The following is a 27,087-nucleotide window of genomic DNA, read 5'->3' as shown; positions in this document are numbered from 1 at the left end:
TGTATTTTAAAATGTGTGCCATCACTAATGCATTAATCAGTGATTCCTAAACATGGCCTTTACTACACTAGCACTGAGGATTTTTGACAAATAGTTTCTTGAGTGAGCAATTTTAATTGAGGTTGGGAGGCATTCAGCATTGGCCTAACGCTGCTTCCGTTGAACTGAATGAGAATTTTACCACTGATTTCAGCAGCAGAGTTACATCAAAGCTGAGAGCTGACTGTTTAAATATATGCACCCACAAATGCAGCCTGCCTCACTTCCATCTAATCAGTCTGTCTTTTCCTACCTAACCTCTCCATGGCTCAGAACCACCTCTCTCAGCTTTGAAATCTCTCCCTCCCATCACTTCCCAGCTCAGAACCCAGATTAGCACACACTCCTGTACACACATACCCGTCAGGACTTTGAAAACCTATCTCCAGGCTTAGAATCCTTCAGATCTTAGGTACTAATATGACCCCTGTTGTCACAGTATCTGAGCAGCTCACAGTCTTTTAATCCATTTGTCCTCAATACACCCCTGTGAGGTAGGAAAGACATGAACTTCTACAATCTGACCTAAAGAACCATGGCTAACCCTTACCCTTCATCTCTGATATCTACCACCACTAGGCTCATAAATTGCTGGTCCTGGAGAAGTAGGAGCAGAGGTAACCAGGACAGATGATAACTTCAGGGAATGTATTCAGGGAACCCCATATTCTGCCTCTGTGGAGTTAACAGCAAATAGCCCCAAATAAGCCTGTAATCCTGGTTTTGTGCCTCCTCCCTCTGCTGTCAGCAATCTATATATGCAATCTATATATATATGCTGCAGGAATTTCCAGGATTGCAGCTCTAGAAAACACCAGTGGCAATGCAGGGCAGGTTCTGCCTACTCCAGGGACTGGAGCAGCATTAGCCTCACCAGGAGTCCCCTGGTGGCAGCAGATGGTATTGCATCAGCTACACAACCCAATATTTACAGCTGATAGAGCTGTCAATATTTGAAGGGATTATCCCTACTAGCCTTAAAGACCAGCTGCCCCCCATTCACAAGAACCTCCATGAACAAAAAAAAAAGCTGTTTTAATAGCTCTACTTAAAAGTTAATGAATATACAGTCAAGTGCACGATGAGCCAAAGTTCATTGTAGACTTTACTCCTTCCATGTAATACATAAATATTTGCTCTTTTGAAAAAAAAATCCCAACTCTGAGAAGAAAATATGTTAAAAATTTAACAGATACTAAAGTTAAAAGGTTCATCCTGTAGAAAATACAAAGTACAAGAAATTTCTTTATAGAGTAAATTCAGAGAAAAATTGCAATGCAGGCCTGATCCTATTGGTTTCAATGGGTTTGACTCATGCCCTGTATTATGAGAGGGTGAAAAGAGAGAAATTTTGTAGATAGATGATGGGTTAAGGAGTCAGAAAGCCTGAGTTCCATTTCCAGCTCTGTCACTGGTTCACTCAGATCTTGAGCAACTCACATAACTGCTACCAGTTTTGCCATCTTTAAAATGGAGATAATATTATTTTCTCAGGAGTCTTGTGAGACTCAGTGTTTGTAAAATGCATTTAAATGAAATGTGATAGTACAAAATAAAAAAGTTTCTGAATATTGACCATTGGAAATTTCCATATATAAGAAAAATTCACTCTTTACTTTGCAACCAAAAACATAATTCTATTCATTATGTAAACAAGGCTAGATCCTCAGCTGTGACTAAGATACATTTAACAGGCAGGGGAGTAGCAAGGGTGTCTTTATGTCTACTTTATAACACCCTGATCCTGGGGCTGGTTAGTCCCAGCCCAGCCCTTCTGATAACTTAATTACATCCAGCTGACTAGTTCAATGGGCCTTTCTAGCAACTGGGGATTGCAGGACTGGCCTGGAAAGAAGGTGGCATACAGCCAATTCCCCATTCCATGGGAATCCTCACTCGGACAGACCCACCAAGTTTCTGGCGCCCATGCACCACTGGAGCACAAAGCTGGCTAAATAGGACCAAGGATCTATCCCACAATTTCCCCAGATTTCCAGGTGCCTTTAAGAAACACCCAAATAGATTATTTTAAGAAATATCATCATTGCTGGTGTATATGACATCGTAATAGCTGCTAGTGCTGTGAATTAAAAAGAGAGTAATGAAATCATAATTATTATTTATTCAGCCCTTGGCACTTCATAGGGAAATAAAAGTGGCACATCCCTGACACAAGAAGTTTTAAATCTCAGTTACATTTAATAAAGCAAAGATGACAAGCATTGGATGGGATCATTGTGAGATGAAATGTTTGTCTCCTCCTATCCTGGCATTTTTTCAGGCTGACTTTTAACTGCTCTCTTACATGTCTGTTACATATTTACCCCTCACTCTCCCGATAATCCCATCCACTACATCCAAACACCACACTCATGCATATCTATACACACCCAGAGGTTCCAAACCCATTGGGAATCAAAGCTGTATCAAGTTTGGTTAAAAAGTGACAAAAGAAGGAGAGCAGGTATGTGACAGGAAGGAAAATACCAAAGCTTGTTCCAGGCTAAGAAATCATCCAATTTAAGGAGGCTAGTTGAGAAATGCCAAAGGAAATATTTCAGGGCTGTTTTTAATTATGTTAAAGGTCTAGTGAAAATGTAAATGGATAACAAGAGGCCACATGCTCTTCTCCTCTGAAAAGTTGTCAAGCATCACATTTGAGATTTATCACACGTTCTGGCTTTTAAGTGAGTTTTAGATTTTCTACATATGTTAGGCTCTTGTGCACTTATACGATACTGTTATAAAAATATAACTGTAGCTGGGATAGTGCCTTTCTCACAAAGCAGAAAGCTTTATAGGAAATCTCAGTAAACATATGGAGATGCTGTAACTCAGAGCACCCAGTGATGCCCTTGCACAGTGTCCAACAATAGGATTCTTAGTGAGTTCCATAAAGGTTACAGTAACTGGGAGACTCTGTAGGTCCCTGAGGCAAAGAAAAGAGGATGAAAGGAATGAGGTTCAATGCACACAAGGCTAGACTGTCCATTTATTTACAACCCTGAGCAGAGGATTGCACATTGAAACAGCTGGAAATTAGTCCTTTCTTGTGCCCTTCCCCACCCACTACTCCAGTGGCTAGCACATTGGAGGAGGCAGAGCCAAAACTCCATCTACTCTCCCAAGAGATGCACCACACAGGAAGTGTACCAGACACACAACCGCTGCTTAAGCCCTCATGCTTGCAGTGGAGACTCAGGGAGGTCACACAGGGGAATGGATCTTACTTCCATTTATATCCTTGAGCAGCCATGTGGACCAAACCACAATCTTGCACATAGAGAGAGGTTCCTCACAACAGATGATGTTCTAGTAAAATGGATGTTTGAATAAGTGAGAACACCATCACAACCACCGTGAACCAGGCTATCACAGAGAGCTGTACCAGCAAGTAATCTTCTCTACAAAAACCCCTAAATCCATGCCTGGAGGCAACATATACTTTTGTATATGAGAGAAGTTCAAAATAATTCCTCATAGCCTTCCAGCCTGCAAATGTCACTTCTACAGAGAATTCACCTAAAAAGGCCACCTTAAGTATTTAAAAGAACACATTGTATGGCCTAGCATTTATGGCAGAACATTATTGACACCACAGCTACAGGAAACACTTTGATAAGTCAAGACCAAACAGCATAGCTTGGGTTGGGTTTTCATGGGCAGAGGGAGGTCTCAGTCTCCTCAGTGTCTGAGACTAACCTCACTCCTTCCCCCACCCCCCCAGATACAGTGTACAGTAGTTTCATCATAAAATATTAATCTTCTCCATTAAAGAGCTCACTCATTTCAAACAGGACTTGCTCCCTTGAGATTTATTAAAACCACCAGTGGATGACAAAGAGGAAAATAAAATAATTTGGATGCTGGAAAACAAAAGATCTGATGGTAGTGGTTCCCTACCTTCTTACACTTCACTGCTGGCAAATGACAAAACAGTTTCCAAATTAAAATGAAATAAAATAATCAACCTTTTATAAGTGGATGCTAATTGGATTTTTGCCCAAATAAGAACTGATATATGATCAGTAAGAACTTTAAAGATTTGGGCCAATGTTACTAAATCATTCAGCCCATCCCTCTATCTCTTTACAAGAAGATAGATGATGGGCCTGAGTCAGCTCTAAGTTACACTGGTGTCAATCATGTAAATCAGAAGGAACTCTACTGAAATCAATGGAGCGACTCTGATGCAAAACTGGAGTGAGTGAGAGGTGAGTCAGGCCAGATTTATATTTATGTCTGCAGTGAAAACACGACACTTACAGATCTAATCATATATACGAGACCTACAGATACCAAGTTCTAAAACTTCATACTATATAGGAATCAGAAGTAACAGGCAAATCATGAACAGAGGGTCTCACACTGTAGACTGTGGACTAATTGTGGCCCGTTGACCGTTCGCTAGCAGTCTGTGCAGAGCTAGCTGGTCATATGATGCTGGCTCACCTCCTTGTTTCCAGCTGCTAAACTGCATTAAAAGACAGCTAATGATGCCGTAAGTACTATCCTATTATTACTTTTCAACATAGTGATTGCTGTCGTTGACAGACGAATGCTACATGAGCACGAATGGAAGAGAAGGCAGCAGGGGCAGGGGAGCTGAGAGGGGAGAGGGACAGTCCTCTAGACACTCTAGTTGGAGAACTCCTGGAGGGGAAGAGATAGCTCAGTGGTTTGCATATTGGCCTGCTAAACTCAGGGTTGTGAGCTCAATCCCTGAGGAAGCCACTTAAGGAGCTGGGGCAAAATCAGTACTTGGTCCTGCCAGTGAAGGCAGGGGGATGGACTCAATGACCTTTGGTCCTTTCCAGTTATAGGAGAGGACCTAGAAAATATATGCCTTGCCTGCTCTGATTCTAATCATCAGTGCAAGATGTGATCAGCACCATCAGAATTTACTTTTGTTTGAAACCAGAGGTTGTGCACTAGTACACTTCAGTCACTCACTGGTGTATTTCAGGACAAATCCTCAGCATAGACAAGGCCATCCTGTATGGGACAATTCTGCATCAGCAGAGAGAAGAATGGAAAACATTCTAGGTCCTTTCCATCTCTAACACCTATGAATCCAAGCAGTTTTCAAAATTGGTTCTTAAAGAATAAAACGTCTTGTTTGAGAAGATAACTGGTCTGCTTTTTAAAATGATTTTTATTTATTTTGAAACAGGCCCTTCCTTTATCAAATATTGCTTTTTTATCTATATATGCTTTTAAAATGGCTATACTACAAGCAACTGTTGACTTAATACAACACCTAGGATCTGATCTAGGACTAGAGTTAGTAGAAAATTTTCCAACAGAACATTATTCTATTCTGTCAGAAAGTGCCATTTCATCAAAATCAAAACCTGATAAGAGAATGTGTTGATTTACATGAAATTTAATTTAGGTGGGAAAAAACTTTTTAAAGGGGGTTAAAAAAAAGTTTTTAGTTTTAATCTTATTTATTTTGAAATTACTTTTCATTTCAAAGTTTTTTAGAAAGTCAGACTGAAGTATTTCTATTTTATTGAATCAGAATGTTCCAATCAACCCAAAACAAAAAACATATTTAAATTTTGTTTTGCAGAAAATTTCAAATTTTCCAAATCAAAACAAACAAAACTCAAATGTGTTGAAATTATTCATGGATAAAAATTCCTGTTCCAGCACAGATCTACCTAGGACATACCTTATGACAAAATATGGCCAACTATTTATATACTTCATGTCTTGGTGAAAATTGGTTATTTGGATAAGAAAATTAAAGTTGTTTTTTCCAGAGCACCACTTCCACCACCACTACTACAACCACTGTTATACCAATGAAGCAGGGAGCAAGCTGCCTAAAAGTAACATTTCAAACTGCAAGTGCCTGCTTGCTGACTATAGTATGACAACATATTAAATAGCCATCAGGATTATCCTTTTGATTCTGTGGCCTGTAATTCCAGGCTGCCAATGACCTTCTTGTATGATAAACTACAGGTAAAACTTTTGAACAATCTTTTTAAATATTCATCCAGAGTAACAATTCACACAACACTATTTATCTTGAAAAATTATTCACTTCTGCTCCGTTTTGGATTTAGTATCCCTGACCCATCAGCAAAACAGTGCTTGCTATAATTTCTATAAACTGCATATTTCCTGTGCCATTTAGGCTGGAATGAATAAAAATCATTCTCTAGGAAATTTGAACATTTTCGTCAGCATATCAATTAACTGTAAACCCTATATTGATGTCAACCCTTTGGAAAGCAGTTAATACTGAGGATTATTAGGTGAAATTCCAGATTTGGGGCAATAGGGGATGCTATGTCAGAGAAGAAATAAGGCTTTTGGTCAAAGGGGGGTCGGGATGGATCTGTAATGAATCCTCACGGCTACACCTCCTACCTGTATGAAAACTACTCTTCCCTGATGTTCTTCCAATGAGCTCCATTTCACTCTACATCTAATTCCCAACACCTCCCTCAGGCTGGGAACAAGCAGTACATTCTACCCAAACATACCTGAAATGCTCAGTTATGCTTTAAAAAAAGACATGTTCCTATTTTCATTTCTTTGTTTTTAAGCTAGTATGGCACATATACAACCCTTGAGCAACAAGTAATGAAACATTGTTTAACACTTTACTTGAATACAGCTTTTAACTTTTGCCGGAATAGAAAGCAACAAAACACGACAGGGCGTAGGCTTCAGAATGCAGCGCAGAACAAAGATTAAGGCTGTAAATGCATCTAAAAATACAGTTACACACCCTGGAGAGTTTTACTGAAATATAAAACAGATAGCTTATTTATATTGAAAAGAGAATAGGCTATGGAGTGGAATAATAGAAATGCTGCACACCAAAAAGATAAAGTACCTTGACAGTGGGGTGTGGGACACATTCATAACACTAGCCTGCATTATGCCAAGTTATAGCTTGTTTTATGGAGTCCCTCCATTTCATGAGCATTCAGGGCTTCATTCAACACTCACTGAAGTCAATGGAAAGACTCCCATCAATTTTTCAGTTGGCTTTGGATTGAGTCCTAAATTCACCCCATGACCTTGTCTACAATAAAAAGTGGGGTCGGGGGTTAATTGTTAAGTATAGAAATCTCACTTAGCCTCTAGTGTAGACACAGTTTTACATGTTTAAAACTATGTTAGATGACTATGAGGTTAAACCTGTGTTTAGATTAGGTATTAAATGGTGTTTCAAATGTCCACTAACATTATTTGTTTTATATCCTTTTTCCTGGTTTAGACAAAAGCTATTCAAGTGTTCAAAAATATTTTTTGTTTTCATTTATCTTTTACTGGTGCTTTTAAAGAAGGATATACTCAAATGAGAAATAAATCGTATTAATGCACTTGTACTGTCATTTAAATACATAACATGCGGTTTGGAACAAAAGCATGCTATACTATCCAAATTAACTTTTTTAAAAAATATAAAATAGTTAAGTGGTACAGTCACTGTAGATGAGAAAGAGAAACAGAAATAAAAGGTTCCACATATAACCTACAAGTTTTACAAAATAATTTTTAGATCACTAAAGAAAACAGGAGAAAGGAGAAAACAGTAAAACCAATCTGTTATGAACTATTTTTCATAGCAGAAAGATATATTCAATGAAACCCATAAAACATTTCATTTTTCTAATAACAATGCCAACAGGGAGTTTCAGAACATTCTTTCATTCATGGATCATTGATGCACTTCTTGGGTTGTTTAGTCACTCAGCCTTGAGCAGCACAAAGTGCCCAAGGAATACGTTAATGGCCATTAATGCATGCCCCGGAGTGGCCTCTTGATTAGCTAATGGGGAATAAGTCTTTAGAATTTCTGCAGCTCCACAAACACAGCTTAACAGAATAAAAATCTTTGTAACATTTGTTAAGTGTTTTGATACAACTTTAAAGCAAACATTCTTTTCTGTTCAAGGCTGATTGCCTACTTCCCAAGGTGAGAGAAGGCCACTAGTTTCCCACCTATTTCCACGCAGAGGAAAGGAGGAGAAGAGGAGATGCTGATTGGCTGCTCCCAGCTATTGTGGAAGGTGAAGAACAACTCCATCATATGCCCATACACTGTAAGAACCCCATATGTGGTTCTCAGGCTGCAGTTCAGCAAAGCACTTAAGCACATGCTTAATTTAAGCATGTACTGGGACTTAACCAGGTGCTTACGTGCTTTGCTGAACTGAGGCCTTGCAACATGCTCCTATTACAGTATGCACATGCTGGCTTTTCAAAGGAGAGGAAAGCAGACCTGGGACACCATCTCCAGTCTGCTCGTAGGAGAGGGCAGTCATAGAACTAGGTTGGCTCATCCTCATTTCCTATAGGAGTGAGGATGAGTTATAGGAGAGCAACACCCCCTGGGTCTTTTCTTCACTCCTCAGCTGTGAGCACAGCTCCTTTTCTCTCATCCACCAGGTGCAGGCTCCTCTCCACACCTCCCTCATCAGGGAAGCAACATCATAGAGTTGGGTCTTCTTCATATGCCCCATAGCCTCAAGCCTTCTCTTATGCTTCCATTGCTCACTCCGAATAGGTGCAGGGGGAGGGTGCCACTGCCATTCTCATACTAAGTTATAGTTTCTACATTCCAAGAGGTCTAGAATAGCAGCTTACAGGAGAATGACATTTTACCACAGCTGGAGTGAAGTTTACTTTCATGCCTTGTCTACATTATAGAATAAACCACAGTTAAAATGGATGTCAAACTGGTTTAGCTTAGGAAACAGGGTTCACTACCTTGGCTGTTGTACAGTGCAAACGCTCTGAACAAAGACACTCACAGGTCACATTCACTGGGGGATCCACGACAGAATTCCACTGGCAAAGCCTATGTTTGAACTGGGCTATAGCGAGCCCAGCTATGCCATCTTTGCATACAGGGCTGTAGGATGCCCACAGGATAACAAATAAGTATTCGCTTTTGTGCAATGCAGGGGAGAAAATTCAGGGCTTGGGTCTCATTTATTCCATTCCTGCACTTGGGGCAGAGATAGAGATGGTGTGGGCAAAGGTGATTTAAAGCTTTTAGCTATGTTTGCTTTCCCTGTATTCTCCTGGTATTCGCCATGTAAGCAAGGTCAGCCTTGGGGCTGCTCTCTGTGACTCTGTTTCCCATGGCCTCTGGGAAGCAGAGAATTGCTGCAGTGTAGTACACTCCAGCCATACTACCGACTCATCTCTTGTGCCATGAGTTGGGAGTGGGGCCAGTCTAGGAACCTTATATCATTTCTATAATAGCCAGGCAGGCCATTTGACCAGGGGCCATTTCTAACCACTTTACACAGACAGAATGGCATAAAGGGGATATCATATAACCAGGAGCGGCACCAGGGTTTTTGGCACCTTAGGGAGGGGCCCTTCCGCGCTCCCGGTCGGCAGCAATTCTGCGGCTGGGGGGCGGGGGGGGAGCTTCCACACTCCCGGTCTTCGGGGTACTTCAGTGGCGGGTCCCGGAGCGAGTGAAGGACTCGCCGCAGAATTGCAGCCTAAGACCCAAAGCGCGGAAGGACCCCCTGCCGCCGAATTGCCGCCGAAGACATGGAGCACAGAAGGACCCCCCGCCGCCGAATTGCCGCCGAGGGCCGCAAAATGCCACCCTCCCAAATCCTGGTACCCTAGGCGACTGCCTAGGTTGCCTAAATGGAAGCGCCGGCCCTCCATATAACTGAGAATTGGATGCTACCTCAGTTTCTTTATCTCAGACCTTAGAAGTGTATATGCATGTTCCTCTGCACGTGTGTTATACGTATCTGTGAGTGTATACACACGCGTGTATGTGTGCACACACTAGGGTAACCTCTTTGTTCAGCATCAGGGCTCCCAAAATCTCATCTCTTGGAAAGTTCTCTGTTTTGGGTTTTGAAACTCTCACTCTTCTCATTTGTCAAATCCAACTCCCACCCAGCTTTCCCTCACAATTTATAGAAAGATTGACACACAGTAAAATGTCCTTATTTTTCATGCTTCACCCCAATATAAACACACTGGGTTAAATCCTTACCCCACTTAAACCAGTGGGAGATTTGCCATTTGCTTGGCAGGATTTCACCCACAGTAGGTATCCATATCAAAGCCATTCCAACAATCATTGCTAATGAATGTTTAGTGGTTCCTGGATGCAGGATATTTTGGTAAAATCACCTGCATGGGTAATTCAGAAATTGTCTGGATCCCAAGTAAGCATTTCCTCAAGACAGAAAAGAAAAGAAAAACATCTATTTGTCTCTAGTTCCTACGGTCAGGCAGGCTTCCTGTCACAGACTCATGAAAGGTAATTAAGATGAGGAAACAGAATAACATGGTATTTATTATGTAAATGAAGGTGGAAATAAAAAGAGGAGAGAAGACTAGTGTCACTACCTCTGCTTCTTGTAGGGTCCCATGGTTCAAGCAAACCATGTCTGGACAAGTGATGGGAGAACCACAGCCTTCTCGAATTGCCAGCTGCATATACTGCTTTAGGCACTAGCAAGGAGAAAAGAAAAAAAAAAATGATGGAAAGTTACAACCCACATGATAGTAACACTTAAATGTTAACACTGCACTACGCAGGTGCCACCTCCGCTTCCTTAATTGGCTCTCCTAGAGCACTATAGAGAAAACATAAATTATCACATGTGTGAATGCTAAGAACCATTACTTTGGGAAGAATGCAGCAAAGAACAATTAATTATGTATGACTTTATCCATTGCATATCAAGTTTACTCAAGTCAGCAATTCAAGTCCTTCTCTGCTAATACATTTTCTCTATACTAGCCTAGACTTGGAAAAGAACAGGTTATATTTCACTCTAATTAAAACAGGTTTTACTCTTCTATTTTCCCTTCATGTATTCTTAATTCAATCTCTCACCTAGTGGCTACCATTCTAGGGCCTCATTTACAAGCAATAGAGTTGCTTTCTCAGCAATCTGCGATGAAGGCAGTTTATAGATTGGCTAGCAGAGTACGGATCTGGAAATAGTGAGGCTATCAACTTTCCTCTAGATTGTGTCATTTCCATCAATTGCCATCAACCACTGACCTACTGAGCAAGTGTTCAAAGTCCGTTTCCAACAGAGAGGCCCTCCTGCATGTGTCCACATTACTTTGCTGCACAGAAATAATTGTGTGGTATTTTTTCTTGGGATGAGGAAGAGCAGATCATGACTGTTTTGTCCCCATTATGACATATCCAATTTGGATTTTAAAGGCCCTATTCTCCAGTCTGTTACACTAGTTTTATGCCAGTGCAACTGCTCTGAAGTCAAAGAATTTAAACCAGTATGTAACTGGTATAACAGAGGTTTCTAATTTCAAAATACACAGGAAGCATCGAACCCAAAATATCCTGTAAAAAAACATTGACCATTGTTCCCGGTAAAAGTGATGTAACAATGTATACTTCAAAATGATGCAATTTCAACCCTACCCTGCATGCCAGCAAAATGTACACCTGTCAAATCCTTGTAGTCACTTAAACAGTTCATTTTAAATGAAAATCAATATATCTTCCACCAAATGGCATGGCATTTAATTTTTTTTTAAATATGTATGTAAAGGGAGATCATCAGGTAATTTATTACCAGAATTTAGCGATTTAATTTTTTAAGAATTTCAAAAGCCTAATTTTAATAGCAACAGATCAGATTATAAGCCCTGCCACATGCCCCTGCAGGAGTGTAATAAGGTATAAGGAGCCCCTTTAAGTCCCTGCATGGACTACCTGCATTTCCAGAGCCTGAAGGTTAGGCCGCCACTGGACTGTTACTGCCCCGCCCATCAGGTGGGAGTCTTGGCTCTCCCCCTCCCCAATGCGCTGGTAAGTACAACTGAGCGGGCACAGAGGATGAAATAATCTGTGCCAGCAATAGGTTGCTCCCCAATCAAGGGAGAAGAGGGGATTAAAGGTGACTCTGGGATACATACTCTAGTTCCTGGGTTTCAGTCCAGCCCCGTATGTTTATGACTTTTGTTTTAAATTGCAATCAACTTTTATTTGTTTAAACAGTCCCCTGCATGAGAAAGTGATACTAGCAGATATAAGAATAGAACTGGCTAGTCTATTTTCACACTCCAAGGTGAGTAAAGAGCAAAAAGTAAATAAGCAATATAACAATTCTAACAATTTTAATAACTTAAAGTGTTATTAGTAACACAAGGAATTTAATGAGACTTAACCAGATACTGTCTCTTTATTCATTCAAGTAATCTAGTTAATGCTCATGCCAAAAAGCACCTAGAAACACCACCATAAAGAGTCAGTAATTGAAACAAAGTGGGTTTAATGGCCTAGCTACAAAAGACACCTCCCATCTGCATAGAAAAGTAGATGGAAACAGAGGAAGTAACAGTCATGACTGACCCCAACAAGAAACTCTCTACTCCAAAGTCTGCCCCCAAAAATCCACATGCAGTGGGGTGGAGGAAGGCTGCATAGCTCATGAGGATAGGACAGCCCAGCAATAGGTGCCAACTCCATGGGTGCTCCAGCCCTGGAGTTCCCACGGAAAAAAAATTAGTGGGTGCTTAGCATCCACCTGCAGCCAGGTCTCCACCTCTCCCCCAACACCTCCCACCTGCTGGTAGCCCCGCCAATGAACTCCTCCCACTCCCAGCATGCAGGGGATGCTGGGGGAAGGGGAGGAGCAAGGATGGGGTGTGCTCAGGGGAGGGGCCGGAACTGGGCAGGAAGAGGCGGGGCAGGGTAGGGCATTGGGGGAAGAGGTGGAGTGGAGGTGGGAACTGGGATTGAGCAGGGGTTGAGCACTCCTGGGGAAGTGCTGTGGTCCCAGCACATGCTCCCTGCATCCTGCTCCCATTGTTCAGAGCCTACCGACACTTTGGGGAGTGCAGATTTTCATTTCTCCCCTTTCAGGGTAGGAGTTGAACCCTTCTCAGTGTGTCTCTCAGTTAGTGTTGGAAAACAATCCTTTTCTTTGATTCCAACCCCGGCTCCTGTCCCTTCTGGGATGGGTGACTATGTTTAGTAATTTACTTTGACACTAAGATACAGTAGACTCAGATTCTAGGGTCAGTTCAGGCCACCCTATTAAAGGAGAGAGGACAAAGGCTGAGAAGTTACTGCAGGACTCATGAAAGCCCAAAGGATTTTTCTTAATTTAGACTGCTAGGGCCAGTTGACCTCAGCACTAACAGTTATTTTCCTGTGGAAGAATGTGCGTGCAGCTCTTATGTAGCAGGGCAACAGTTCTATACATATGCAGACTTTGTATTTGATTTTTGTACACAATATACCTTTAGGGATACACCATCAAGGGACTAGATAGTTCAAAAGCTTGATAATATGATATGAAATCTTTCTCCTCTAGTTTGCTGGTTGAAATCCAGATCAGGTCAACACAGGCTAGTGTGTCTTAAGTTGTAGTTTCACAGACTGAGTTCAACGGGCTTTAGATCTGAAGCCAATAGCTGAGGATCTCAAAAGTACTTTACAAATAACAGCTCTGTAACATAACTTTTACAAACATTAAATCTTGTACAGATCACAGAACTGAGGCTGAGGGACTATGGGCCCGATCCAGTCAGGTGCTATGGGGAGTTGAAGGTGCTGAGTCCTACCCAGGTGACACCGAGCACATTCCAGTACAAAGCCTTAAGTGACTTGCCTAGAGATCACACATCAGTCTGTCTGGGAACTGGGAATAGAACCTCACCTCTTCTCTTCCCAAAATTAGCAGTAAAGACATTTTTTAAATGTGCTGTAACTTTTAGCCCAGCAGAACTGCTTTAAGCTTTTATTATTATTTATTTAAAAACTCAGCCACTAATTTAGTTTAATTATAAAGTAGCTGAAAAAATGAAGCACTGATGTAAGCCACGACTGTGGTGAAGACAGGGCAAAGAGAATTATAAATTTATACAGTAAAATACTTATTTGCATTTGCAGCATCATACAAACATTTTCACACCCCAGAAACACATCAAAAGTTGACAAAAGCATTGAAAATGTGTACTTTTTGCTTAGACAAACACCACAGTTATGAAAATCTATTGATACATATACATTAAACATACAATTTCCTGTGTATGGAAACTATGGACAAGATTTTCAGAAGTGGGTAGTGGGCACCCAACCCCTTTTGAAAATTAGAACCCTTTAAAGCATCTTACACAGAGAGAGAGAAAACGTGTTCGAGTAAATACAGTTCTTTAAAGATAAGATCATTGCAGAAACACAGGAAACAGTGGTTAGACATGTGCACATGACAGGTAGTCAAGAGTTCTGGGTTGTATTCATGGCCATGTCACTTTCCCCCTGTGTGTGACATTAGCAAGTCACAAAGCATGTTTACCCTCTATTCTGAAAGTAACTTCCTAAGAATAGCATTGTTTCTCAGCAAGAGACAATTTAATGAAAAAATATGAACTGCCAGACCTGCAAATTCACCCTGGTCAAGTTGTATTCTTCCTGGCTTGCATATTACCATCAGAAAATGGAATTTAGACATGTATGTTCATGACACATGAGCTAAAATAAAATCTAGTTCCCTCTCCCATAATTTTGCAGTGGTGACAAAAGTAAGATAAATTTTAAGAGTGGGATTAATATTGAGTTTGCTGCTAACCTAACTGCTCCCACTGAAGTCGGAGGCACTTCCATTAAGTTCAGTGGAAACAGAGTTAGGCCAATGCTTAGTGCTTTGGAAAAATCTTACCCAAAAAAGAAGGGAACAAAATATTTTCTCATTAAAGCAAGCAGCTATGGCTCAAAAGACGCACAGAGACCAAGCAAATATGTTGAGCAAGATGTGCCATTTTTTCAGAGTCACTCTTCTGCCCCTAAGTGCATTTCAGCCTCTCAGTCCCTCAGATTTCTTATCTATAAAATGGGGATAATAAATACTTACCTACCTCCCAGGATGTTGTGAGGCTTAAAGTTTATAAGAGTGCTTTGATTAAATATATTGTTTTATGTACATATACATTACAGAGAAAGAGAGAGAGAGATTATATTGTGGTATATATGTCTAATATAAACACTCCACTATATTCTATTACATACATATACATAAATATAAGGAGAGAGGGAGCATATAGACTCAGACAGATACTCATTATATACATACAGCTCAAGTGGAGACAATACGACATTTATTTTCAGAAACAAAGAAACCGTTAAGAGATGCACTGAAAAGATCTGTCCTACAACCTGGACTAACAACATACAAAATTTCATTTGCAGTAAAACATTTCACGCAAGCTTCATCCTAGAGGGAGTTGTTATGATAACTTTCTCAATGTACCTCTGGAAATAGGTGCTTATACAGTAACTATGAATAAGTACAGCACTTCCCGTAGGAACTGTTCCAACTTCACTGATTTCACTAATATATACAACAGGATTAAACAAAATATTGCCAGAGATAAAGGTTTTTAGTGTGGGCTTTAGTCTATATAGGGCATTAGCACAGTTGCACATTTTTACCTCTAGATTTTAAATTAGTTCAGGCAATGTATTTAAATCTCATGTTGCTAGGCAATGACACGACAAGGGCACTTGTTCTCCTCTCACTACGAATCCATATTTCTATTCAAGGCCACTTTCAAATAATCTTCTCCTTGCCACAGACAAAAGACTGGTCCCAGTCATTACTGCATATTGTTTTTTCAAGTACATCAAGCACATTCAGTGAGTTTTATTAACTTTCTCAACTCCAATTTGTACAAAGCTTTCCAGCTCACTAATTGTAACCTTTATTGCTTTTGACAGAAGACAAGAAAGGAAACCACAAACCTGACATGTGACAAATTTTAATATCTGGTTTTGGATTAAGGAAAATAAAAGAGACAGTTAGTTAAAGGAAAAGGGTGGGAAAGAAATCAGTGCAGCCTTTTCAATATCAGGTCCTATAGGCAGTATTGTTGATCCCTGTATCTAGTTAACATTGGGTAGTGAGTATGGAATATGTAATTGTACAAAATTTCACTGCAATTATTATATCATTTAAAAGACTGTGACTGGGATCACAGTATGATGAGTGCTTAACATTAGAGTAAGGTTGTCGAAACGCAAAGAAATTAGGAGAACTCACTGAACATCCTCTGCCAGAACAATTTAGACCGAAAATGGTTTTTCCAACTAAACTTATATTTTCATGAAAAAAAATCAATTTTTCATCAAAAACCCACAAAACTGACATTTTTCATTTTAAACTAAAATGTTTCAATGTGTATATGCCAAAAACTGATTTTTTTAATTATTATTATTTTAATTTTTAGTCTTTTGATTAAAACCAAAAAAAGTCAAAGTTTTCAGCAAGAACAAAAACAAAAACAAAAAGGGGGGAAGTAACTTCCCAACCAGCTCCACAAGTTACAATGTATTTACTATTTGTATTGTGGTAGTATGTAGAAGCTTTAATCAGGGAGCAAGACTCCATTGTACTCACTATCTATTTTTATCATGTAGGATATAATGCTTATTTATTAATGGACAGAATTAAAGAAAGAACCCAGTTGTTCAGTGCATACCCATGTGCAGTGCAATTGATGTCAATGGGTCTACTCATATGAGCTCTATGAATATTCACTATAGTGGGTTAGGATTTGCACCCTGGCACCAGATGTGCCTGGTCAGTGCCAGTGCATATATACTTACATTCAAAAGTACTTGCAGTGTGTGGAATAATAGGTATATTTATCTAAGGTTTTATAATGTGCTTATCATCATGTTATTCAAGTGCCTGGTATATATATGGTCAGCTATTATAAAATACACAATTTAAAGTATTTGTTAAGAAAGATTTAACAAGTGTGATTAAAAATTCAGCACCATTTCATTTTCCACCTCTGTAGCTTAACAGTTAAGGGCCTGATGCAATGCTCATTCAAGTTGCCGGTAACATTTCCATTGACACCAGTGAACAATGGATGAGGCCCTATAAGAGAATTTTACGGAGTAAGACACATGCAGAAAGAGTGAAAAATCCTTTTATAGTTTGGTGAGCACGTTGTGGTCTTGTGGTCAGAAAAATCAGTGGCTGTGTACATTTTTTTGGTGACCATTTGGCCACAAAATGGCCCATCAACTGTTGAAAGCAATTGAAGTGTCAACAGGCAAGTGTGACCACAGGACACTGTATGCTGCTTTCTAGCTCATCATACCATAACAACAAGTGTTTTGTTTAGTGGCTCTTTCTCATACCCAACATGATAAATGCAGTTATTGGGATTTGTTCCTTCATTGGATCTGCTTATAGTAACCACCATTCTTAAATGCAGTTTTAAATTCATTTGTTTATGCTACTCAAATTCTGGAAAGCCATACTGTAAAAATATATATTGACTTCTGATACCCCAAATGTGGTGGAATCACTATCATTAAGCACCAGAGAGTGAATAACTGAGGTCATGAACAAAGTAACATGTCATATTAGAGCTGGTCCCATTGTTTTCTGGACTAAGGACTGAGTCCAGACACAGGGCCGGCTCTAGGCACCAGTGCTCCAAGCATGTGCTTGGGGTGGCACTTCCAAGGGGCAGCACTCTGGTTCCCCCTCCTTTTTTTTTTTTTTTTTTGGCTTGGGGCACAAAAAGCCAGGAGCCAGCCCTGAGCGGAAGTGAGCTGCACCGGTGGGGAGCTGGGGAGGGCCACAGGAAGTAACCTTGGGGGGAGCAGAGGAACCGCTCCCACCCAGCTCATGTCCACTCCACTGCTGTCTGCTCCCCCAAGCACGCAGCTGCTCCGCTTCTCCCCACTCCCTCCCAGGCTTGCCGCGTGAATCAGCTGTTTTGCAGCAAGCCTGGGAGGCGGGGGGAAGAAGCGGAGCAGCGGCAGTGCGCTGGGAGGGAGCAGGGGTAGGAGGGGAAATGCAGTGCTCCTGGGGGAGGAGGTGGGGCCAAGGATTTGGGGAAGGGGTTGGAATGGGGCAGGGAAAGGGCAGAGTTGGGGTGGGGCTGGGGGGGCTTGGGAAATTTTTTTTGCTTGGAGCGGCAAAAAACTTGGAGCCAGCCCTGTCCAGATACCTATGATCTATTAGGCCTGGCTCCACTACTGATTTATTGCTGGGTCTTGGGCAATTTACTTATGTCTCTGTCTTAGTTTCACCACCTATAAAATGGATAATACCTACTTCAAAGGGGTGTTATGCGAAGTTCTTTGGACATATAAAGTGATTTGAACATGTGCTAAGTATTATTTTATATATGCCAATTTTATCACATTTTTATGTACTAGTTATTCAGAGGCATTTCAGGCTTGGAAAGAAACCCAAATGCCACAACATGACAGTTGGTGGTTAGACATGGAAAACAATCTGAGGTGAGCTTTATTTAAAATCATTGGGGCATTGCGGCACAGGGACTGAATGTTTGATCTGCCTACACCTAAAGAGAGGAGTATAAGAAAGTGGTGCGTGGGGAGAGGGAATGAATCTTTTCATGAAATTATCAAGAGGAAAGAGGATGGTCTTTAATAATTGGATTTTTTAATCTAATTTGCATCTTACACTGGTTTTACATCCTGTAAATTCCATTAACTTTAATGGAATTATTCCAGATTTACACTGGTGCAAGAGGAAATCAGACCCTTATCTACTGCCAGGAACTGAAAACTCTCTCACTGAGGCATAGGTGCATGGATTTTGGAGATGGGCCATTATTTTCTTGTGTGAGAGAGAAACAACGTGTGGAAAAGAAGAGTGTGACTGAGGGTCAACATTGGTCCAGGTAGAAATCTTCCCTTGCCCTGTGTTGTCTTTCCTCCTCTTCATTTTCCACCTCCACCTTTTGGCTGTCTCTCACCTGTTTCTAAGTTGTCTCTCTCCCACTCTGCTGTCTCTCTCTCGCTCTCTCTCTCTCACACACACACACACACACTGCTGTCTTTTCACATCCGTTTCCTCCATTGTGCTGCTCAATGCTGCCCGGGCCGGGATGCACCAGCTACAGCAGAAAATTCTCCTCTCTCAAACGCATGCAAATCAACCAACAGATGCACAGAGTGTTTCATAAATCAAGATGTCTCCATGTCTGTGGGCTGAGTCCTGGGAAAATGACTAGCCCTTTTGTCTCTGCAGTAACTCGTACATGCTTAGTGGCACACAGCAGCAGTATAGTGAAGGAAACTGAGATCGGGGAAAGACAACAAGATAGAATGGCTTCAGGGCCCGTCTCAAGCTGGGCTCTCACGACACCCTTTGAAATGACACCCAAAGCAGAAGGTTCTTCTCACCATAGTTCAAAAAAGTTGAGAGGTTAAATGTACTCTCACTTGCATGGCGTTGTCTATTAGAGTCACCCAGACCTTAGAAGAGGAAATCTTATTCTCCTTTACACAGATCCATTGTACCAGTGTGTGATATGACATATGGATTGTTAGAGTAGCATTTGTTTCTCTCATTTTTCATATTAGTTCATTCACACACTTCTCAAAAACATAAGATCACATGAATGATGAGTCATACCATTGCTGCATAAACATGTGCCAACACCCAGAAGCTAGGATGTGAAATTATCTTTTGTTTTTGCAAGATTGGTCTGTTATTGTGCATGAGATTAGACAGCTCAAACCTTGTTCTGGTGAATAGCATACAACTTGAAATTAATAGCTGGTTGGTGACTTTAGTAGGCATGTCATTTGCAGTTAAACTCACTCATATAATACCGAAGATCAGAGTATTTGGGAAAAAAGTTGAAGAGGTGATTGGAGCAGGATTTGTCATTGATATTCTGACATTCTTATTAGCAGGAATGCAAATACTGGTACCCACCAGTACGCATTACCAGCAAGAGATTTTTAGCAGGTACAGGGTACTGGAAAGACTTGGGGCTAGCCCGCCCCCCCCATCCTCTGTAGTGAGGGTGGGACTGCAATCTGCTCCTTAAAGGAGTAGAACGCTGCTAGGGAGAGCATTCATTCTTTAAATGGTTTTAACAGCACAATAAATATGCTAACAAACTTAAAAAAAGGTTTTCGTATTATGCTGTTCTGTTGGTCAGGAGTCCTCAAGAGGGAAGAGGTGGTGGAGGCGGAAGGTGTTTAAACCGTGGTTTTTATTCTGTTTTTCACCATTGGTCTGAATTATCCATGACATCCATACCGCATCACATCAAGTCCAAATCATTAGAGGAATGTCTCTGCTTGCACTGACCAGAGGATATTTGGATTCTAATGTCAGCACTGTTCTGCAGCCTTACAAGAATCAGGTATTGTCAACAGTGTACACAGAATTCTTCTTTGCACCCAATCTAGTCTAACATGCATTTTGTTAACTGGAGCAGCAAAACAAGAAAATAAGTGCCTCATTTTCCATCTTTGTGGGTGAGAGAACTATAAGTGAAGATTATAATGCTGGACACTGATGGCCTTAAACCAGCTGCCTCAGGAATCTGCCAAGAACTTTGCTGAAAATATGTTCCTGATCTTAGCAGCAGAACTAAGATTTATCACACATCTGCCCACCTTTATTCAAATGAAGCTCTTTCTAGTATGACAGCTCAGGCATTGTCAATTTCATCCAGAACAATTTACAAATTTGGAACCTAATCCTGTAAACCCTTAATCATTTGATCAGTCCCATTGAAGACAATGGGACTATCTGCATGACTATGGACCACTTTTGTGGACTGGTAAGAGTTTCAGGAGTTTGTTTCTATAAAGGAGGTTGAATCTCCCATTGAAATGCAATGTTTGGGCACAATACCATAAAGCAGTTTAGGATACAGTTCTACTTAAAATTTGTCTTTTAATAAGTCACACACGCTGAAATGGCTCCTCACCCAACTCCCATATTCCATATAAACAAACTGACTACTACATATGTAGGGGGGAAAGTGAGAAGTTAAGCATGTTGATATTTGTATATACAAAGGGGAGTGTTGGAGGGGACAGGGAGAGCATGGGGACCCTGGCCTGGGGGCGGGGTGGGAGAAGTCACATGGAGCATCACATGGGTCATGTACCGCCCCCCCTTGTGTCCCTCCCATGAGTGCGGTACCGGCAAGAAATGATTTCTACTTGCACCACTGCTTATTAGATCCCCCGCAAAGCCTGCATCCTCCCCAACGGTAATTGCTTTCAGCTGTCATCACTTCCACCAGGACAACATGGACCTTACCAGATAGCAGAGAAAAACCCCATCTCTGAGAACACTACTAGGCTACAAACTCTTCCATAATTTTCTCTAAGGTTTTGGCTGTTTCCAGATAGCCAAACTCAGTATACAAAGTGCTCTTTACTAACCCTTTAAAGAGGTATATTTTATAGAGAGAAAAGTTATATTGGGCAATTTTTAGTCATTGTTCAAAGGCAGACTGGCTTCAAAGCCTTTTAATGGGAATAGTCTTTGTCACCCACTCCTCCAACTGGCTCACTAAAATGTTTAGAATTCTAATACAATTCCAAAATAGGTTTTACGTGTAGCATTGTAGGCTGATTTTGTTGGTACTTGGCTACTAGCAGCTTTTCTGCATCAAAAAGAGAAAACTCCATTTTGAAATCTGGTATCTCATATCCTTGCAGGACTAGACACGGGAGTTTTATAGCCCTGGGAAGGGGCAATCCCACTTTCCCAACTGGATGTGGAAATCACTTCTAGTCCTTGAAATATCTGACACTGGAATTTGAAGTAACATTTTGAGATACAGCAATGGTCATTTTTAGAAGTTTCTATAGTTCCTTCTGAGCCCTGTGCAGTTGGACTTTTGGTAATTAAAAAACACATTCACAGATTCTATTTCAGTCCATTGAATACTGTCCATTATAAAACATGCAGCTAGATGCTGATTTTATTTACCCTGACATAAATGTAGACTAGTTCAGCTGAAATTACTTGAGTTATTCTGGATTCACACAACACAACAGAGATCAGAATCTGGTTCATGAGGTGAAATGATTTAGTAGTACAGATCTTTATTTTAGTAAAGTGCTTCTTTGGTAATTACCCATTATTAATTATTCTTCTGAATAGATTTGTATCTTTGATTTTAAATCAATAAAGACATTTGTTAAAAAAAATATTGTCCAATGGTCTCTACGCATGCTCTACAGTTTACATTTATATAAAAGGTCTTGTTTAGCCTAGTAGCAAAGAAGCCAATAGAATACTGAGGTCTAATTTTGGGGAAGAAGCATTTAAAAAAAAGAGAACTCTATGGTGGTATTAATACTTTTCTTCAGGAAAAATAAAGGCGCTGACTGAATATGAATTGTTTACTTGCTCAGCTAACCATAAAAAGAGAAAGTGTCCTACTGTAATTTATGATTCCACCAATATGCATTTTATTGGCTATGAGAGACTCTTTGTTAGAATTCCAAGCTGATGAAAACCTCATTAATGTCAACATTCTTTTAAGCAAGACTGGGCAAAGCAGTAGCAAGAATACTCTAGGAAACTCTCCTGTATTGGCATGGATGGGATTAAATTACATCACTGTCTGACTCTCACCATAACAATATAATAGGTCCCTTGTACCTCCACAATCTATGGCTCTATTTCTTGGTTAAGGTGCTGCCTCTGCTTACCGCTGTACAGAAGATGCAGCTGCATTCTTGAAGAGTAGTCATCTTATCAAGAGAATGTTCACAGAGACATAGCTTGCAAGTGACTAGAGGTTCCAGAGACAATTCCCCAGCTTCTGACATGTCAGCTGTCACGGTGCGATGGCCGATCTTACCAGCAGAGTCTATCCGTTCATTAATATCTTACTCTGGTCCACTCAACCTGCAGAAAGAAAACAACTGAAACTCCCCAAAAGCACTGCCAGTAGCAAAAAAGTTTACATAATAATCCAATGTAAAGTCATCTAAGGGGTTTGGTTAAGTGAGCTTCCTCTAACCTACCTGTAGTTCCTAATTCATTTTAGAGTTGTGTATTGTATATCTGGATGAAAACCCTTGTCGGCTGAACTGCTAGATGTTGATCAAAAACCTTCTACTTAGTTTTGTGCATGTCTTCTGACTGGGGCATTTAAAAAAATACTGCACAATACTGGGGATAATTTCATTTGACTATTCTGTTTCATGATCCTCACGTTAAATGGAGCATTTCAAATTCTGAAATGTGAAATGGTGGAAAGTAAATATACCAATTTTTTTCAGAGCGTCTTACTGTTTCCTAAACAGAAAAGAATGGTGTGCAGCAATGAAAACACAGGACTGAGAGTCAAAAGGTCTGGAATCTATTCAGGGTTCTAAACTGATTTGTAATACAACCCTGGGTACAGGACTATCCACAGCACACCTTGGAGAGTGTTCCCAGCACTAGATGCCTGATTCTCTTTTGGCCTGCAATGTGTGCAGTCATTTTCACCAGAGAAAAGCAATGGTAAAACTTTGGCAAATCAGAATGACAGCATTAGGCACTCACTTTACACAGGTGTAAATCACTATGGTAATGGAGAATCAGGTCCAGTATTCATGTGTGCATGTGTGAATGAGAAAAAATATATATTTTTCTCCAGAAAAATGGAACTGAACCCATTGAAAATCTTTTTGGAGATATAAAAAGTCTAGGTTATTTTATAAATTATTTTTAATTTCTAGACTCCTCTGTACTTTCCGGTTGTGTCTGGCAGTGACGTCCTGAAATAAAGAAGAGCCTTTCTTGTTAGTAATTGGCCCAATTTTGCAGACCCAAACAATGTGGCTAAGGTTTATGAATCCAAAATTCTGGGTGCTTATCCAAAGCAAAGCCCTCCTTTAAGGGTTCAATAAGTCCAAACCTCATTCCATTATCCTTAGCTCAGTCTCTTTATGCTACCATGCCATCCATAACAATGAGCTCCTCATAACGGTAGAGCTAGGACTATAGCCGTTGCCAGAAGCCTTTGGAACAAAACACCTCTCTGAGTCAGGATCTATAATATGCTGTTCTGTAATTGCTGCAACAGTGATGTATCAGTGAGTCACTGGAACTGTGATAATGGATCAAAAACTACCTACCTGTTACTTAGTTCTACATTTTAGGTCTTAACCCAATATCTAAAGAATTACAACATACGTTTACACAGATACACGGACACTTCTACTAAAACTGTACCTTCACAGCATTACACTCTTACCATATGCTAAGTTATTCACTTCAGTACCATGCAGAATTTCCAATTTTTTTGGTGCCTATAGTGAAAGATGTGGTTGGAAATGGGAACTAGAAGGGGAAAAGAAGAGGAGAAATATTTTACGTTTGGGATTGCAAGACAGAAATGGTTGTTCATCTTTTCCAGGGTCAGATTTCCAATTAGCTCTAAAGAGGGCTGTGACGCTGGATTTGCACTGTGTATGAATGAAATAGAAAAGAGGTTAATGAAACTCAACATGGGTCATGGAGTTAACAGATTATTTATTAATTTTTAAGATGGTCAAAATTTGGCAAAGTGACAGACAAGTAGTACTAGTGACTGTAAACACACCAGTCCTGATTCTCCTCTATGTCTGAGCTGGGCTTGGATGTAGTAGAGCAGTGGTCCCCAACGCAGTGCCCGCGGGTGCAATGGCACCTGCCAGGGCATCTATGTGTGCCCGCTTACTGGCCGGCGAACAAGCATCTGCTGAAATGCCACTGAAAAGCGGTGTTACCAAGAGGCACTGCCACTGAAATGTCACTGATTTTCAGCAGCATTTTGGCAGCGACGCTTCTTGATGACGCTACTTCAGCAGCATTTCGGTGGCGACGCCTCTTCACATTGCTGCTTCTCGGAGGCATTTCGGAGGATGCTTGTCTGCTGGCCACAGTCCTTGGTGGCTCGTTGTCCGGCGCCCGCCACCTGGAAAAGGTTGGAGACCACTGTAGTAGAGAATGGCAGCCACAGGGAGCTGGTTGTGGCTCCCTGGTTCCCAGCTGCCCCGCCCAGGTGGGTACTCAAATAGATTGGGAACTACTCTGCCATTTGCAGATAAGGCTTAGTAGACCTTGGCTCTACTACTGCCCCCTTCCACTCCATCCCATGCCTCCCCTTACACCAGGGCTAGAGCAGCAGCTGATGCAGGAAGCAGCTGTGGCAGAGATTTCCAATACATGGGGGAATTCTCCTGTGAGGATTTCCGGCCAGTGACGCAAAGTGAACTTGTTGGTGGACTAGAGAATCTGGCTCATGATGAGGTCAGTGGGACTCTGCAAGTGAATAAAGAAAGCAGGATTTCATCCAGTGTCCACATCCATACTGTGGAAGCTTTCCTCAGACAACCCTGATGTTACACCTCAGTCCTGACCTACCACATTCCTGTTATGTAACATTTAGGCCTCCGCAGAGCAGTCAATCCATAAACAATCTTCTAATTGGCACAGAGGTAAACTAGAAACAATGAAAGTTTTGTAGGCTTATTTTATTATTTTAGTTAACCATAACAGAGGCCCATCAAAGTGCCTTTACAAAAGATTAAAATTCACATTATAATCAATGAGTAGACTGCCCCCAAGTCTACTAAGCACATGCCAAAAATTCAAATTCAGCACAAATAAACTAACCAACAGCAACACATATCTGGAATGAAAAAAAGTAGATGGAAGAAAAAGAAGGTGCCCCATGTTTTGGTCAATAAAAATTTTAACTATAGCTCTCTGAAGAAATTCAGAAGAGCTGCTGTCACCAATTCAATGTCATTCACCCAAATAAGGTCTTTGAAAACGGATTTTACAAGACTTAATAAATCTGTAAGCACATTCTATCTTCCCAACTTTTCCTTTCCTGCCTTTTTTTCTTACACAATGCTTTAACCCATTTTAAATAGGATACCCATGTCAATGTGAAATATATTGTTGCCTCTTTTACTGGAGGCCTAGTCAAAATTTGGGGACCTGTAGGTGGTGTTCCAGTTGGGAGTACAAATTGGTGGTAGTCAGGTATTTCTTTGTTGCAATTTTGTGCATTTACGAAGAATGTACAAGCCCTGTGTCACTGAATACAGAAGGAATAAAGTAGCAGGAAACAGTTTATTTTGCTCACAGCATCAGAAACACTCTTTTCAGCTTGAACCCCAACTCAAATAACCCCTCTCCCCAGGTTTCTTCCAGAGTCAGCCACATGCTTTTAGCTGTTCCTTCTGACTGTCTCTCTCACTTCGTCTGATCTTGTCTGACCTCGGTTTCTGTGAGATCTATTCAGAGATGAAAGTAAGCCGGTCCAGTCCAGTACACCGGGCCAGACCGCACCGGCTTCCACGGCCGGGATTAAAAGGGCTCTGGGCTCCCCACTGCGGTGGGCAGCTCAGGAGGCAGGGCTGGGCCTGGATTTAGAGGGCTCGGAGCTCCCTGCCACTGTGGAGAGCCCTGAGCTCTTTAAATCCCAGCTGGAGCTGCGGTGGGGATTTAAAGGGCCCAGAGCTCTGCAGCGGCTGGAATCCTTGGCCCTTTAATTTGCCTGGGAGCCCCAGGGGCTCCCAGACACCTCTTCAGCTGGGAGCCCCGGATTGATTTAAAGGCCCTAGGGCTCCCAGCCACAGCCGGTGCCTGAGGGCCTTTAAATCTTGAGAGGCCCTACCTCTTCCGGTTGGAGCCAGGCCTTTTCCGGATGAGGCCACGCCCCCCTCAGGACTCCGGCAGTACCAGTAAATCCTGTAAATTACTTTCACCCCTGGATCTCTTCCCACCTACTGAAAACAATACTCAGCCAAAAACTGTGTGAGTTCACACACCCTTTTGTTTTAGGTTGGGCTTATGTTAATTGAAGAATATGTTCACACCTGCCAATCTTAAACCAACCCCGTTACAGGATTTCACCCAGCTCATAACAGTATCATTAAAAGCTGAGTGGACTAGAGTACGGGGCATAACTGTTCAATAAACTGCTTCACTGAACAATAAAGACTATCAGCTGTTTTCTGAACACAGTTACAGTATTCCAGGAACGCTCTAACCCCAAGAGAGATTCTACATTAAATTCTTCCTTGATGTAAATCAGAGGCATTATGCCAGGGATGTATTTGAGCTACTACTATATGCAATGGCTACCTCACAAGTGAAAAAGGCAAGAAATCTAGACTATTTTTTTAAGTCATTGTCTGTTCTCTTTATACCATATGTACTTTTCAAGAACTATGACGTGTTTCCTTAAATTGCACCAGCTTTGTCAGATGTGCTCACACTTCCATAACCATACGTCTCTAAG

The 27,087-nt window shown here is 41.1% G+C and overlaps 1 protein-coding gene across 6 annotated transcripts in view; it reads right to left on the bottom strand.

The window, feature by feature from the left end:
- The window catches only part of RNF144B (ring finger protein 144B), a 127,557-nt gene that overhangs the window by 18,969 nt on the left and 81,501 nt on the right, over positions 1 to 27,087 (bottom strand). For 4 of the 6 annotated variants that reach the window (XM_075062859.1, XM_075062860.1, XM_032771501.2 and 1 more), the window contains exons 2-3: positions 22,508 to 22,706; positions 10,402 to 10,506 (exon numbers count right to left, since the gene is read on the bottom strand). In XM_075062859.1, the coding sequence (XP_074918960.1) occupies positions 10,402 to 10,506; positions 22,508 to 22,627 (225 nt within the window). In that variant the 5' untranslated portion in view covers positions 22,628 to 22,706. Of the gene's footprint in view, positions 1 to 10,401; positions 10,507 to 22,507; positions 22,707 to 24,045; positions 24,115 to 27,087 lie in introns of those variants that run through there. The other 2 variants (XM_032771503.2, XM_032771504.2) reach the window with 2 other exon arrangements.

Source organism: Chelonoidis abingdonii, chromosome 2 (genome assembly GCF_003597395.2).
Source record: "Chelonoidis abingdonii isolate Lonesome George chromosome 2, CheloAbing_2.0, whole genome shotgun sequence".
Lineage (NCBI taxonomy): Eukaryota > Metazoa > Chordata > Testudines > Testudinidae > Chelonoidis > Chelonoidis abingdonii.
Note: the sequence above shows the minus strand (reverse complement) of the source record. Positions and strands in the feature narration are given on the sequence as shown.